This window comes from Manacus candei, unplaced genomic scaffold (genome assembly GCF_025592945.1).
Source record: "Manacus candei isolate 608988 ecotype Guabito, Panama unplaced genomic scaffold, ASM2559294v1 h1tg000008l, whole genome shotgun sequence".
Lineage (NCBI taxonomy): Eukaryota > Metazoa > Chordata > Aves > Passeriformes > Pipridae > Manacus > Manacus candei.
In genome coordinates, this window is record NW_026138056.1 from 14,424,386 (window position 1) to 14,441,198 (window position 16,813).

A 16,813-nucleotide genomic window follows, 5' to 3' on the forward strand; every position below is an offset into this window, starting at 1 on the left:
ACTAGAATATACATATAATATGTATGTGTGTGTGTGTGTGTGTGTATATATATATATATATATATAAAATATATATAATATGTATACTTGCTTTAGAGCTTAAGAACACCACTTCCCCAGTGGGGAGGTGGACATAGTTTTACATGGGCTATAATCCTTCACTTCCCCTTCACACAGTGAATGGTAAAGTCTGAACAACTCCTGTAGACCTTTTTGCTCAGGCTGGAGCCAACTTATTGGAGCATTCAAAAATTAAATATTTTTCTTTCCCCTCTTAGGATTATGGAGCAGAGATGTGTCCTAGACGGACCCGCTCATGGTGAATGAGATTTTTCTTAATTGGTGAAAAAATTCTGTTTCTCTCTGCCCCTCCTCACCCCCAGCCCCCAGTAATGCACATCCTACTTCCAGACATGCTTCTTCCCTGTCCTGGATGTGAGGGTTGGAGGCAAGTAAACCCCATCTGTCTCAAATCTAACAGCAACCACTGTGTCAGATTCTGCCCTGCTTTATGTCTCATAAACATATATTAATGAGTCCTTCCATAAAACCCTCCACAACTACTGTTGTGCTGTAGTAAACTTTCCTTTGACCTAGTATCAGAAAACAAAGCTTCAGCCCAAGAGAATTTGGCATAACAGCAACTTATCTGCATAACATGTGCACGGTTGTAGAGCTGACATTTCTCTCTTTTTGCAGTATCTAAGGAAGTGGGAACAGGCAACCTGTAACCTACGGCACAGTGTTGTTTTTACCTCCAATTTTCTCCCTACCCAATAAAATGCCTCAGAGACTTTCTGCAAAGCAGGAATATTTGTGCATGGTCCTGCACTTAAAAGCATATCCAGATTATAATTGAATACTTTTCTCCAAAACAGAGATAATAGGGCTTGGGAAAATAATATTTTAGGTGAACGTCTGCTAGAGACAGGCAAGCTGTCTGGCAACAAACTCTTCAGGGAAACACAGCTCAATACTCTTGCTGAAGGGAAGCAAGTGAAATTACAAGACAGGGAAAAGTAATGTGTCTGGAGAGGTTAAATGGAAAAGCCTGACTGCTCCTCTCAATTATCCCAATCTTACTTCGTGAATTCACTGTCTAAGAAGTGCTTATTTCCAAATTATATTGAGATAAGCAAGAGGATAAGTCAGTGAAATTACTAAGTGAAAACCAACCCTTTTATATAATTCATGCAACCCAACAAACTTAGTACAACAAATTCTGTACACATTCAAAATATCATGAAAATAGTGTCTTTAATATACAGTTTATATACTTACAATACGCGGTTTAAATTTGTTCATATACATTACAGGGATATTTATTTGCACCTGGTTTAAATAATAATTTGCCTTCAGCCTTTTACACAAAAGCCCAAAACAGCACAGAATTCCACAAAAACCATGCCTCGTTTTATAACGGAAATGTACTAAGCCAGAGTTTTGGGGCTTTCTCTTTTTTTTTCCCAAAGTGTTACTTTTTTGACATATCCAAAGTGAATCTAAAGAGCTAAGAACTAACATATTTTTAATATAATTCAGAAGATTGTCCAAGTCAAGAGAATCACTCTGCAGATTTTCACACTGAAAATTTGGTTGTTATGCACAAAAATGGCAAAGTATGAACAACTCCTGGACTATTAGGAGTTTAAAATATAACAAAACGAAGAGTCATTTATTGCTAGGTCTCAACAAGGGGCCTGCATTTCCCCATTGCCCTGCCATCCCTAATACAGCAAATAAAAAGGATGATCCCCTCATGCTGATTAAGATTTCATCTGTACCTTCTGGCTTGTATAAGGGAACCTTGCAACTTCAGAGAGAGAAAAAGAGGAGCCAGGAGAGCTGGGCTAAGCCCTAGTCCTCTCACACAGGGCTGGTGTTTGGCTTTTAAGTAGCATGGTGTACACCTCACCTGGCCAGCAGGCAGGACTTTGCTGACCTGTGTTGCAGGGAGGCACCACGCTGGGCAGCACACAAGTAGCTGGGGCCAGCACAATTTATTTACTGGGAGGACAATCAGGGAGTTGATTCAAGACGAAAACATAGGAGAAAACACGTCAATTATTTATAGACAGGTTTGAAACACAGTGCCTTTTGAGACAGCTTCACTATTTATGCTGTTTCCCTTGAAGCTGTTGTTGTGAAGTCCATTAAAGTGGCAAGTAAAACTGTTGTATTAGAAAAACCCTTGTGTAATACACAGTTACTTCAAACCCTTGCTTCTAGCTGCAAAGAACACTTCAAAATACATTGACCTTCTAAATTTGGATGGACCAAATGTTTTCTGTCTAAGTTTCTAGCTGTAGGCGATTTTTACAATACAGCAAGAATAAGAACGCAAATATGCACTTTGAATTGCTTTCAATACAGCTTTGGTTAGCCAGGCAGGCAGCAATACAAAGATTCTTAATCCTAGGCACAATGAGTATTTAAAGGAAACCAGCATTTCCCCTCAAGTTTTCCTCTTCATCCCTCCCCTGCCCAATTCTGTGTCCACCTCCAGAAAAGCCTCCATGCTAGAATCGAGCTTTCACCGCTGAAGGCAGCATCAGTTCTTGTGCCTCCACATGATTGTTGCATAGAAAGGACGTGTTCCCTGGTGCAAGGAAGAGACAGCTCCATACAGAATGACATGTCAGATTTTTTGCTACCAAAACCTCAGACATACAAAAACCCCAAGGATAACATACAGCTCAGACACTGATAACCAAATAAGCACCAAAGACCTTACATTTATTTAATCCGAGGAGAGAAATTCAAGGTTAGGACTGGCCTATTTTAGTAGACTGCCTCAAAAAACGATGAGATTTTAGGTCCACTCTGGCACACGTGTGTTGTCTGAACTCAATGGCTACATCTCTGTTAGCAGACAAAATGGGCCAGACTTTCTGTCAGGTCCCAAGGACAATCAACACAACTCCCATCAACATGGTTGAACTCCATTATCCTCCAAAACCAGACTGCTTTTCCACATTAGCTGACCTCTGAGCTGTGCTTGGGAGTTACCATAGCCTGGCTTCCTATCAAAAGGTACCCCTTTCCATAATGCAGGATCAAAAGGTCAAGCCATCACACTCCAGCTGCCCAGTTTGCTCATCACTCTACTGATTTCACCAGAGCAGATACTTCAGTCCAGCCTGGGCATCACAGCAGGTACATTGACACTGCAGTCATACAATTCACAGAACACAAAGGTTAGGAACAGTTAAATCCCCCAAAAGGGCTTGAAAAATTAAGGTGATGAGTGGCTAAGGGCAAAAGAAAAGTTTAAATGCTAACACGTGATGCATAACAATAAGTAAGCATTGCCAAGCCAGAACAAGACAAATGGAAGGACATCAGTAGCAAGTTTGCAGTTAGAGGTTCTAGCTGTACTTCTGCACACAGCCTCTGCTTCTGCAACCAATGCACATTTCTGGGCCTTTCAGTGGCCAGTTGCATTTTGGTCTATGCATATACAATGTTAATGCAGCACAGTCATGAATGCAAATTCCACCAGGCAGTTGGCAAGAATAACCACTCCAAGTAGGTAAGCAAAGATAACAGAATAGGTGTCCATCCATAGTCAAACATCACTATTTTCTCAGGGATGTTACTATCCTGGGGGGTGTTTGCAGTATTTAATGTTAATATTACCAAGACTACAATCTTTTTTTTTTTTTCTCTTTGAGATATTTTAGGTTTTTTTACCTGGAGTTAACAAGCCAAGCAAAACATGAAAAGTACCTGACATTTAAGATTTGGCCCTTTTAAATTTGAACACTCATTTGACACAGTGAGGATAAAAAGGCAATTGATTTCAACTTCCATGTGTCTACCAACAAGCATATATATCTGAACAGTATTTAATTGGATTTAGTATTACTTGCAGCTAGAATATTTTAGGATGCTAATTCAAAAGCATCTAGAGAAAGCTATCGATCTGTTGCTAAAAGTCAATACATTACAAAAAAGAGTAGGATTATGAACTCCTGAGGTTTTTCTATTGGGATATTTGTTGGCTTTCTAGTACCCACAACAATCAGGCTTTGTTCCCTGGTTGGGAACTGGTGGTTTGCATTATTGCAAGACAAATAATGCATCTTGGCTTTGGCATGGAGATACGACATGAAATTTGCCTCAACTACAAAAAACGCTATTTGCAAATAAATTCTTTTTAATGAGTCACCATGGTTGAGAAAACAGGGAAAATTAGTCTCCTATTTTTGTTCCTGCTCTGTATTTTCTCTTGATGCTCGCACTATGTGCCCTACAATGGAAAGATCTTTTTTCTTTTTCTTGTACATCAAAAAAAAAGGCAAGTGATGGTATCCCTCTGACCAGGGCTCTGCTCAGCAGCAAGTAAAGGTGAAGTTGCTCTAGCATCCCTGGCTCTGATCACCTGAGGATCCTGGACACGCACAGTTGTTGAGAAGGGACAGCACAGATTGTTTCCTGAGGACCTCCACAATTCCTTGAATCCAGTCTACAAAGGCAGGGGATCTCGGGGTTATTTAGACATATTTCAGAGAGCTCTGCCAACTACAAGAAATCTGCAAAGGACTATCAAAACCTAATCCTACTTCTAGCCTTCTGAGCAGTTAAATTTGAGAGATTTCCAGGGGCAGACTAATGCCCCTTACCATCCCTGTGCTCCCTTTAAACTGCTACTTCCATGTGATATCTACTGCAGTGAGTTTTTGCAGCTGGGCAACTGAATTAGCCCATCCTTTGATACTACAGTCCCTCCCATTTGACACCCACTGCAAACCAGACAGGTGAACTGACAACATGACAAGCATTTCCCGTGGCATGGCCCAAAACTTCACTTAGCCCATTCTCCAGCCATGCTGTGTTTCTGATCCCTCCTCCCACCTCACTAATGCTTTAGTTCAAAGGCATGCTACAGGAGCACTATCACCTTCCCACACAGATCCGACCTCAGCAATAGGACAGCAGACTGAGTGAGTTTTCACATGATCATAACAGCAGCAGAGGAAACATAGGGGGTTGCTACCTTTCACCACAGCGAGGGCTCTGCTAGCAGGCTACTGCTGCAGGCAGGATCTGCTGAGAAAAGATCTGTGCACTGAACTGCCTTTCCCATGAGAAAGCTGCACAACCAGAAGTCATGCTATTTACTCCAGTCATCCGACTACAAAAGCAACTTTTGAAATCTACAGGTCATAAACTTTTAATTGGCCAGGGCAGAGTGGCTCAGTAGAAAATCCCCCTTCTCCCTCCCCTCTGGGCAACGAGCTGACTCTTGTTTTAAAAACATTTAACTCTTTTTGCTCAAAGTAACATGGAAAATGCATCCATGTTACAGATAGTCAGGAAGATATTGTTAATAAAAATAATGCTGCAAGAATAGTGTATTAGTGGCACTTCACAGCAGTTCTTAACATTTTCAGATGTAGTGTCAAAATCAATGTTTTTGTATATCTGAACATGCTTTTTGTTAACAGAAACGGAAGAAAAGTCACAGCATGTTGCCAAATATTATTTGAACAGAAATAATCCTGTAAGAAATACATTTTTTTTGCAGTTAACACAAAACTGTAAACTGGATTGGTGTGTGTCTTTCAGCATCAAATTGTTCAGTAATAAATACGACTAAGTCTTAACAGACTATGGAGTAAAAGTTCCCTTAGTGTCCAGTTTTTAGCAGCTGTTGAATGTTGAGGGATGCACAAGGCACACCCCTGCAGATTCTCTACCTTTATTATTGACATAGGAAAAAAAATCCATTCACCACTCAAAAATGTTTATCTGCATAGTAAGAATTTGTCTACTACTATTTACAGGAAGAATTTTTAGTGCAAAAAACAGGAAGTGATGTATTAGCTGAAGTGTATTGAGCACACCTCGTACAGTTTCACTAATAACTAGTCAGCATCACATCTTGGGCCGCCAGCCATTAATGAACTGTAGTATTTTCTTAACCTGCAATTTGCTTAGCTTGAAGTCTTCTGATAGGATTTCTTCTGTAAGCTGAACCAGTAAATTGCCATCAATCTTCTCTGTAACAAAAAATGATATGACATCTTCAGACAGACCAATGAACCTCAACGATTTAGACACTTCCTCTATTGAGAGTCCAGAAAGGTCTGTGGGTGGCTGCCAGGGAGAGCCATCCCCACAAGATCTTGGCGCCAACTGGAGGTGGAGTGGAGATGAGAAGGGATAAGACACAGAGAACGCATCCTGCATGCCCTTTTTAACCAGATACTGATCTTCCAAGAGGTCTGGAGAGCCAGTTTTTGACTCCTCCTCGGCACCATCTATTTTCAGTGGTAAGGAACACATGTCTGTAACTGTTTTATCTTCACTTGACTTCGGTGCCCGAGGAGGTAAGGCAGGGCACGAGTGGCTCTGTTTTGTGTTGCTGACTCCCAGAGTCTTCTCATCAGTGCAGTCTAGAGAGTAACTTGCTGACTTTGGACAGCTAGAGATGGTGTTTGTGAACTCTGCTGGAGTCAGTGGGGAGCACCCTGCTGGCAGCTCACACCCATCGAAATCAAAAGTCAAAGGTGCTGGACAGTTTCTCTTTGGCGTACCTGGAGTCTTCTGTCTGGGGTAACTGTAGCTCCTGCTTGGATCGAGCAGGAAATCACTCCTATTCAGGGCTTCAGCAGTTCCTGAAAAATGGTTTGGCCAAGATAACCTCGAAGGCAGAGCATCAGCTGAGGGGCTTCCCAAAGGCATCATGCTCTCAGGTTCTTTGGATTCAGTTTTCATCATGTTACAAGGGTAGCAGGAAACAGGTGTGCTCTCAGTTGGGTTGGTGTGGTCGCTCTCTGTGACATTACTTAAGGAACAAAGCAGAAACGATGTTGTTAGTATGAAAAAATGCGGCATTTGAATAAACTCATAAATCATCTGACAGAGTCAGAGGATGACTGTCACAAGGAAAGAATCTTCTTTCCTTTGGCAGAGCTTTTCATATTTGAATTAACACATCTGAATTAATGCATCGATAGTTCTTTTACCCCTTCTACAAGCCTGACGAGATGCTGATATACCCAAAAGCCTCATGTCTTGGTTTTTCAAGCTTGTTAAAAAGTAGATGTCTCAATTCAGCTCTGTGTCATCTCACAAATACTCAGTTTTTCACTGTTGAATTCCTGAGGGATATCACCATGGATAAGAAACAGCTTCACCTATACTAGAAGACATTCTAATCCAGTATTTTTTATTTTTATATCACAGATGTGTCATGGTATGCAAAAGCTCATATCAGAGCAGGTCACCATTGTACTAGACCATGTGCACCAGTGCAGACACAGAGTAAGTTAATGCTTACTGCCAAAGGCAGAGTTTTACCTGGAAGGGTAGGCAGACTTAGCTGCATGTGTCGAAGTATCAGGCTTTAAGCTTACCCCACAGTAACTTGTTTGTGTGTCCATATCTTTAAAAAGCTTTGACAAGAAATATATGCTCTTCAAAGGCACCTAAAGAAAGTTACCCTGACCTACTTCCAGGTGGTGAACTAAGCTCAGCTTGTCTGAGGGAAGTGATGGTTTATATCCAGGTGTTTCCATGAGACACAGATGCCAACAAAAGCACACAACCTGTTCTTGAAAGCAAATGTTTGCTGCTTTTATGCCACTTTCTAAAAGAAAGTCTGAAAGATTGTGTGATCTTTGGAATTTTGGCCAACTAAGCGAGAACACTGGAAAAACAATTAGTAGACTTATAAATCCTTACTCAACACAACAGATGGAAACCAACAGTTGAAAAAAAATGTTTTAATTACTCACCTCTGTCTCCTGAAAACCAACTACTCAAGAAAGAAACTCAATAGTCATGCCATGACAGCTCAGTGAAAACTGCTTGAGAACTGTAGCAGCTTTCAAAAAACCAGCATAGTTTTGAATGAATTGACACAAAATTACTTCCCTGTGTGCTTACAGTGAGTCAAGAGAGGAAGGCAACCTGGACTTGCCCAGGTCAAACACAAAGTGCAGATGTGTAAAAGCAGCTCTAATCTATATCACTGGAAAATATCAGCCCCAATAGATGCAGTTTCCCTCTATCTAACCATCCCTCCGTCTCCACTCCATGCCTTTCAAGCTTTTTTCCTGTTATGTCACTAATACAAGTCTGCCAGGTAAAGCAGCTGCACATTTACAATAGAAGAGATGTGGTTTTTTTCTCCCCTCAACAAGGATACACCATCAACTGATCATTTCTGGCTGCTTAAAGACCAAATGGTGTAACATACACAGTGGAAATCATTTTTCACAAACCAAGCCATCAGGCTGCCCAATTCAGAGGAATCAGTCGGTGAGGTGGTGTCAACAACTAACTGTACAGACAAATTATATCAACTGATGCTGTTTCTGTTGTCTAATTCAATATTAGAACTGGCAACATTTAATGACTTAAAAGATTAACAGAATTACCGAAAACTGACAAAATAACATTTTCAAAGTGTTTCCTTATTAGTCCGTCACCACAATTAATTCTCTGGGACTCACTGCCAAAGGATTTAAGAGAAACCCCAAATATAGCTGAAGCCAGATATGAGGCATTTTTATAGACAGATAAGGACAAATCATGCTGTTCTTTATTTGTGTTTAAAATATTGGCTGCAACCCTTCACAATCCAGAAAATAAGATCGTTGATATAAATGGCAAAGAACTTCACCAGTAATCTGGTTACTCCACACATTGCTACCTTTCTAGTAGCTTCCTCTGCAGCACCAGGTCCATTTTACCAAAATGAAGACATCTGGTCTGGACCCAATCTGGAGATGGATTCCATGCAAATACTATGAAGTTCAAGGCAAATCACTGAATCACAGAATTGGTTAGGTTAGAAAGGACCTCTAAGATCACTGAGTCCAACCATTAACCCAATACTGCCAACTCCACCACTAAATCATGTCCCGAGGTGCCACATCTGCATGTCTTTTAAATACCTCCGGGGATGGTGACTCCAACACTTTCTTAGGCAGCCTATTCTAATGCTTGACAGACCTTTCTGTGAAGAAATTTTTCCTAATATGGAATATAAACCTCTCCTGGTGCAACTTGAGGCCGTTTCCTCTTGTCCTCCTGCTTGTTACGTGGGAGAAGAGACTGACTCCCACCTCACTACAACCTCCTGTCTTCCTGAGAAACTTCACTTCTCTTTTCCTGGTTTCTTGGAAGGTAGATGTATTCTTAGCTACAAAGTGAGTAAGCAGCATTTGGTGGGCCCCAAACGCTGGGAGGTCTTATACTGAGCCTCCTGTGGACTAGACCTTGACAGAACTACCCAATAGGCTTTCATAAAAATAAGCAGGCAGCCTTGATCTAGAGTGATCACTGCCAGATACACAACACTAAGCTGCAAATGTGCAGTATGGCTTAGAAAGCTAATTCCAGCACAAGATATTATACCAATTGCATCCAGGCTGAAACGATTTCAGTGGTTTTTCAGATGATTTTGTCACTGAAGTGGTACCAAAAATAATAGTAACAATACATCCAAGGCAAAAAGGAGGTGAGGCTTCAGAAGTTAGACACATTTTCTAAAGCCAAAGGACGAACACTGCATTGTTGGAAAAGCTATGCAGCCACATAATTCAGAATTTACTGTCAACTTTCAACTAGCCTGAGCAGATTTTCCAGTTTGTGGGTTAGGTTAGTGCTGAAGTGTGTTTGATCTGGAAGTCCTCTGGCCCCCTTCTGGTACACCTCACTTTGCACTCAGTGGTGTCTGGTGTCTGCTGGCCTCTCTGTCCTACATCACACCCACCCTGTAGGTTCATATATAGTTGGCACAACACATTTCTGGATTACCACACTCTTTTTGTGTCCCTGCTTATCAGAGCTGGCTGCACTGCATGCATGTAGCGCTGAAATCACACCCAAAACACTAGTTTCGAGATGGTCTGATTTCAAGACTCAAGCCTTTCAAGAACCATACAGAACAATGCAGGATTTTCCATTTAGACAGCCTGTGTCACTTAAGAGTGATATTATCTATACCAATATGTGCAGGTATTTAATATAAATTGCTATGTCCTACCTAGTAAAACATAGTTTCTGCTGGAGCTTTGTTTCCCTTTGAATTTTTAAAAATAACTTGACAGGTTAGCCCATTTTACAAGTCGGCGAGTCCGACACGGTACCGTGCCTTAGCAATGAGTGCCTTCAAAAAGACTACTGCTAAATTTAACTTCCTCAAAAAGTGCCAGTACAGTGCTCTCACAGATCTAACACATACATGTTGTGCAGTCCTGAAGAGTAGTAGGACAGAGTAGGGCTGGGAGAGCGGGTCTGCTGTCGTGCAGGTTTGACTGTACGAGGAGGAATGGAAGGACTGGTGGAGGACGGCTTTGAACTCCGTGGTGGGACCGGGGGAGCATTCAGGAGTCTGCATTCCTCTTTTACCTGTACAAAAGAAGAACCTGTAAGTAAACAGCAAGACAATCTGGGTAACAGTCAGCAGTCAACAGGCAGCAGTCTCAATCAGACGAAACACATGTGGTTCTGCCTTGTTCTTTGAAAGGAAATAATTAAAAAAGGGAGAAGAGAAAAATGAAAAAGCATCTATAATTGCAACAGTATGTACCCGTCAAAGAAGTCCAAAAGAACACTTTGCCACTAGCAGAGCTACTACCAATCTTTTTTAGGGTGCATTTCAGTAGTTTGATATCCACTCATTTAAAAAGTACCAACTATGAAACAATGTAAAAGAACATTCCAGTAATATAGCAAATCAGACAGACAGTTCCTGATATTATACATTTTGTAAGGAGCAATTCATTAGGCCAAAACTTCATTAGTATTATTTACTAAAATGTAATAAACCAAGCTTATGTAATGAAAAGACCTCAGCAGATTTCAATGTTTCCTGACTTCACCAGTGATACTCAGCTACCCAGCTCTAGGACAATTCCCAAGCCTCCCCCCTTCAGGAATAGTACATGTATATTACATGTAGCAGCTGCTGGGATTCAAATTTGAAGCTTCAGTCCTTCTGTGGCTGTCAAAGCAGTCCAGGACAAGATTGTACAAAATGTAGAAGTGGAGAAGTGTGGGCAGAAGAGCCTGTTCAAATAATGCCCCCAACAAACACATTTGCTTTGTGCAGCCAGACAACCTTACAGCTTAAAACACACAAGTGTAGCACTGCTTACCTGACATTTAGTTTGGTCTGCCTAGGTAGGAGCAAAATGTCAAGATCCATCCCCACAGAAAAAATTATGGAATTAAGAACTTAATCTCATCAGGACATATTTCAGAGAGCAACTTTATTTAGTAGGGCTAGAGGTGAGCAGGGCTACTGGGAATTAGGCTGCCAGGTAGGATTTTTGATGACTCACCTGCCCCTGGGCATGAAGAGACCTCTATGTTCTCCTTGTCTGAAAAAGTCTTAGATGCATCAGAAAAGGGAAATTATTTCTGTGGTTGAAAGTTACAGTTTATTTTTACATTTTACAACGCTGCAGAACTAAAAGTTATCTTAGCAGTTCTGCAACACGTAATTAGCAATTAAAGTGATTTAATTTATTTAACAACAAAATAAATGTGGAACCTTTTGCAATCAATTTCAGTGCTTTCAAAATGCGACAACCCTTTTAGTACTTTTGTGAAATGGAAAATTGGGGACTAGGACACTGTAGTACATTTTTTCCCTAATTCAAAACAAGTCAAAATTACAGGAAATGCCCAACAGCATAAAACACTGAAATAAATCTTGTTCTAAGGGTTCTTATTTGCTCTTTCAAGGAAAAGAGAAAAAAAGAAGAATCAATTTTATTCATGTTTATTATTGAATTCAGACATAAAACTCTTCAACCATTTTAGTGCTGTGCCCCAAGGATGCCTGAGGACTTTCTTTCCCACCCAAGTCAAACTAGGCAAAGTTAATACTGCATGCTATTGAATATATATCCATGGGACTAGAGAGACCATTCACTGGAGCTCTTTGAGCACAGCAGATGGTCAAAGGGTTAAAGGGATTCTTTCCTGGGAAGACTGCTGGCATTCAAAGGTGCTGGCATAACAAACTATGCCAAACTCCCCTGCTGACCTAGATTGCAGATGAGAACAAGGCCATAAATAATACTGGTTTGCAGTCCCAGTTGGTCCCTGTCACAAGACCACAATTGCAGCTGCCTGTGAAAAACCCCAGGAAACCCAGCAGGGGAATAAAAAGGAGAGATTTCGCAGGTGAAACTGATAAGAGCAAGGGAAAGTTTAGGAGAAGAGTTATCCTCTCTAGGTCCAAGAGAACAGCAATGAAATAAATGTGGGAGATGAGTGGAACAGCCACGGTGCAACATGACCATCACCTCAATGGCTGCTGCTCTTAGTAGGGAATACTCCTTGTCCCAGAAGCACTGGATGCCATACAGCTGTCAGATACAGATAAAACACATTTGCACTGCACAACCTGAGACACCTACTCAACACTGAGTCTGAGCTTTCCCATGCTTCAACCCTCCTTCCTGTGACCTGGGAATGGTGATCCCTTTCTGATGGCATGAGGTTCTATGCTGATTTTAAGATCTCTACTCCTTTTCTTTGCTGTCAGCCCAAGCCCTGCCTGCACTCCCTGGGCCCTGGGGTGTCACTCCTGAATCTGAGCATCACAGGTACTTGTCTCAGTGACCACTTCAGAGGCTGGCAGGATAAAACCCATCCTGTCACTGGCATGACCGCAAGCGCAACACAGAGCAGTCCAGTGTTCCTTGCCCACAGGAACCTGAACTTCCGGCACACTCCACTGGGGACGTGCTTTATGTCAAGCAGGAAAACAGCCTCTGATTTTATGCAAATTAGTGTTTGGGGACTGAAGCAATTACTATTTTACAGGCCTTAATTCAGAGGTCATTTCCTCCTCTCCTACCTTCTGCTTTCACCTTACTTGGATTTTCTGGAAGGTATTTAGAAAATACACATGAAATATCAGAATGCTTCATCCTGCTGGAGAGAATAAAATCACAACAGCTTCTGAAATACCCAGATGTCCTTTTCTCTCCTGCAAAGAGCTCCTGGACACACATTTTAAATTTAGTGCATGCAAAAATACAATTGCCAGCCAACCTTTACACAGAAACACTATGGAATATCATTCTAGAGGCAGTGATGACTAAACCACATGTTCATCAGCAGCTCCTAAGATCTACTTACTCTATAAATACCTACATGGAAACCATGCAAACATCTCCTTGGCCCTAGCCCACGGGTGAATCCAGTAGGTCACTGATAGTCATTCTAAAGGTGTTCCGGGAAGCCATAAAAGTAAGCCTAAATTATTATGATCTATGGAAATGTAGGGGTTTAATTTTGTTTTATTTTTAATGGGGTTACACCCCCTGTCCACCTCTAAATGCAACTTAATATCTTTAGCAGAAATTATTTCTCCACTATGGCTAGAAAGCAATACTAAAATTGCTGACAGCATTCACACATTACCTCAGTAATGTAAGATCCACATGGCAAAATTGCACACTTTCCAAAATAACTTTAAAAGGCAACATACACATCTATCCCAAAAGTCACCCTGCTGCCTCCAAAAGGGAGTCACTATGCCATGAGGATTCCCCAGATATGAGGGTCCACATGAATGCTGTGCAGGTGTTTCACAGCTCTCCCAGCACCCCACTGTCCACGCCTCAGGCAAGACACAAGACACTCATTCCTCAGGGTGATCCAGGCAGTCACCCCCATGTCAGAAGGGCTGCCTTCCTCCCCCCCCACCCACTCCCCAGTGCTGGCTCCAGCATTCCTTTGACCCTGTGCTGAAGCAGTTCAGCTCACAGAAATTAGCAGGAAACTAATCATTTTCCAGATCCAGACCTGGCTGCCTGCCCAAACACAGGAGTGCCAGAGCCACCACAAAAGAGAAGCCAGGACCATGCGGCTGGGAAAAGAGGAGGAGGAGGGTGGGACCAGCCCCACACCAGTTAACATCAGTGTAGGCTGCCAGGGAGTCTCGTCCCAATATGGTGCTGCTGGGAACTTGTCCAAGAGTCTGGACAAAGTGTCAGTGCATACCTGACCTCAGAAGCCAGGAAGTGCTCTTGGGTTCCCTGCACTTAGACACTGCACGTAAACACTTTTTGCTAAGAAGACACAATGTCTTGACTTTCCTGGCTGCTGAAGTGGCTGCATCTGCTTTTCAGGGAAGTTTTGGTGGCACACTGCAAGGGTTGCAGTTGGGTATTTCATGCCTTCATGGTGACCTCCCCCCCTCTCCTTGCTGCACCTCTCCAGCAGAAGCAGAGCCTGGCCAAGAGGAATCCTGATGGCAATCTGCTGCAGGCTAACCCAGCATGAACAAATACAACTTAGTTTTCAACCAGATTGTCACCTGACTCACGATGGAAAGGCCAGAAAGGTATGGGATCACCACGGTTTGCTGCAGTTTGGTCTCACATTAGTCTTAGTTTACTGTACAGTCATGGTCTTTAAATTACCATAGGGCTTGCAAGTAGAATTATATTTTTTTTTAATTCCAGAAAAAACCCTGCATAACGAATTTGTGAAATAATGATATCTGGCAGCATTCATGTTATATAAGTATATATCATTTACATTTTGCTAAAGACTCTTAGACACCCTTTCCTGGGGGAGTATTTTTTTTCCTTGCTTTTTTAAAAAAAAACCTAATTTTTAGGACTAAGTCAAGATACCACGTGATGGGTGGATTCTGCAGCCAGTCCACATAAGCTCCTGTTAAAACATATTCGTACTTCCACCTCTTAAGACTCCATGACATTTCAGGTTTGGAAAAGTGATTTCTCCCATGAGTTTTCATTAGAAACTCTAGGCCAGGAAACATGCTCTGTTTAAGACTGAGTCCTCTAGAAGGCTCATTTATCAATTCTGTAGAGTTCCTATTTAAACACATTTTCTTTCAATAAGCAGTATAGAGCAAATTGTTCAGGTCTGGTTTGATAAAGTTCCCTTGAGAAGAATGACGCTTAACAGTCTTCAAAATCTGACATAGACTCAGAGAACACAAGCTCTCATTAACAAACACTTCAAATCCATAAAAATTCTAGCTGTCCTCATTATCAGGGCCTGTTAATTGAAGATGCACACACTAAGGTCATCTGAGGCAGTTCTGAGTGGAGTCATGACCACACACTTTGGCCACAGAAAACATGAGAAAACATGGAGACCACATGGAGAGATGATGTGGAAAGCAAGAGAAGGAAGTGACTCAGCAATTCTTAGACCTTGTTTGTGTGAGGAAAAAAACTCAATAAATATCACCTGAAAGTCTCAGGCTAAGCTACTAGATCAGTAATATTAAATATACTCTGGTAATTTTTAAGACATAACTTACACATGTAGGAAGCTCACTGAAGTTGCACATGTTGCAAGGTCTCACTCTATCCTTGCCCCGTATGTGCCCTTCCCCCCTTTACCAAGTCTTGCCTAAAAATATCTCCAAGCAAACTCTTCACCATCTTAAAAAAGAAACAAACTAACATAAATAATCCTGACTTACTGCTTCTGATTTGGGAGGCACTGGAGGTGGAGGTAGGGAAACATCTGAAGACTTTGTGGTTGCTCCGACAGTTGCAGGCACAGGAAGAGATGCAGTACCACACTTTGATCGGAAAGACCCTCCTCTGTAGTTGTCACATTTGTTCTTCTCACTTAGTGAGCAAGAGAGAGGCTGGTCACAACCCTTTCCAGACCCTTGGTCCAACCAGAGCTCTTCGTAAGGAAGTTCTGGTTTTGTAGGCAGAAACATTGATTCTTCGCTAACTTCAGGGAAAAGGTAATCGCTGCCACTGTCACCAGACTCCTGGTACTGAAGAGCATCATGAGAGAACAGGGCCCACTCATTACACAAGTCCCTGCAGCCATGGAGATTCACCTCACTATTCCCATGCAAGTTGTTTCCATAGACACACACTGAAAGCCGGTGGAAGGACTGTGTGAGCTCATCCCGCGCGTAGCTGAGGGAGTTTGGCACGTGGCTGTGCCCTGTGCATCGGCTCTTCTTCGGGCTCTTGCAGTCTTCGTTCCAGTCAGTTTTCACATCTCGCACGGCACGGGAATACTCATCTATGTCAAACTGTTCCTGGCATATATTAAACCAGTGCTGGATGAGGGACTCGTGCCACAGCTCCCCCTTCACCAAACTGTCAGGTAGAATAAACTTCGGAAGTGTCAAGTGCAAAGGAAAATGCATGGGAATAATTTTGTTTCCACGAAGCACACAACAAACCACTACAGTCTTGGTCTGAATGTTGACAAACTTGTACCTGTGCCCTTCGCGGATAAAATGCAGGTCATAAGGGTTCCTTGGTGTAGGACTAGGCACAGTCACATTAACGGGCAGCCTGGTCTTTTCCACTATATTGCGAATTGTGTGCTCACCTTCTTGCATCTGCACCTCCAGTGGGCTGCGGGTGCTAAACTTGCCCTTACACTGGAAAGGGAGACTGATGCTCTCATTGGTCCTGTGGTTCATGCAGATGAGGCAGGGCATTTTGCCTCTGCCTAGTTTACTAATTGAATTAAGTTTTCCGATTTTTTTGAAGATGGTGTTAAGTCGTGACTTCTCCTTAGAAGACTTTGCATAAAGGATTTCTGCTTGCCCCATTAAAGTAAGCTCATCCCCAGTACTAAGGGTAATGTTGTAAACTTCAGTGTCTTCATTGCATTCACCTGAAGCCACCTGCAAAATAATAACAAAAAATTTGGTTTTCCCCCACTGAAGACAATACTTCAAATCATATAAAATCTACTGAGACTGAACTTACAAGACCATGCACTGGGGAGAAATGAAGTAACTCTATTTGAACAGCTGACTGGTCAAGTGCAAGGTGTTTAACCCGAAGCTCAGCTAGATAACCTTTTTTTA

General features: G+C 42.0%; 1 protein-coding gene across 3 annotated transcripts in view; it reads right to left on the reverse strand.

The window, feature by feature from the left end:
- Positions 1-1,240: 1,240 nt before the first annotated feature.
- The window catches only part of GAREM1 (GRB2 associated regulator of MAPK1 subtype 1), a 99,303-nt gene continuing 83,730 nt past the window's right edge, over positions 1,241-16,813 (reverse strand). For all 3 annotated transcript variants that reach the window (XM_051769673.1, XM_051769690.1, XM_051769682.1), the window contains 3 exons: positions 15,446-16,627; positions 10,202-10,368; positions 1,241-6,793 (listed from right to left, as the gene is read on the reverse strand). In XM_051769673.1, coding sequence (XP_051625633.1) covers positions 5,881-6,793; positions 10,202-10,368; positions 15,446-16,627 — 2,262 coding nt within the window. In that variant the 3' untranslated portion in view covers positions 1,241-5,880. The remainder of the gene's footprint in view (positions 6,794-10,201; positions 10,369-15,445; positions 16,628-16,813) is intronic.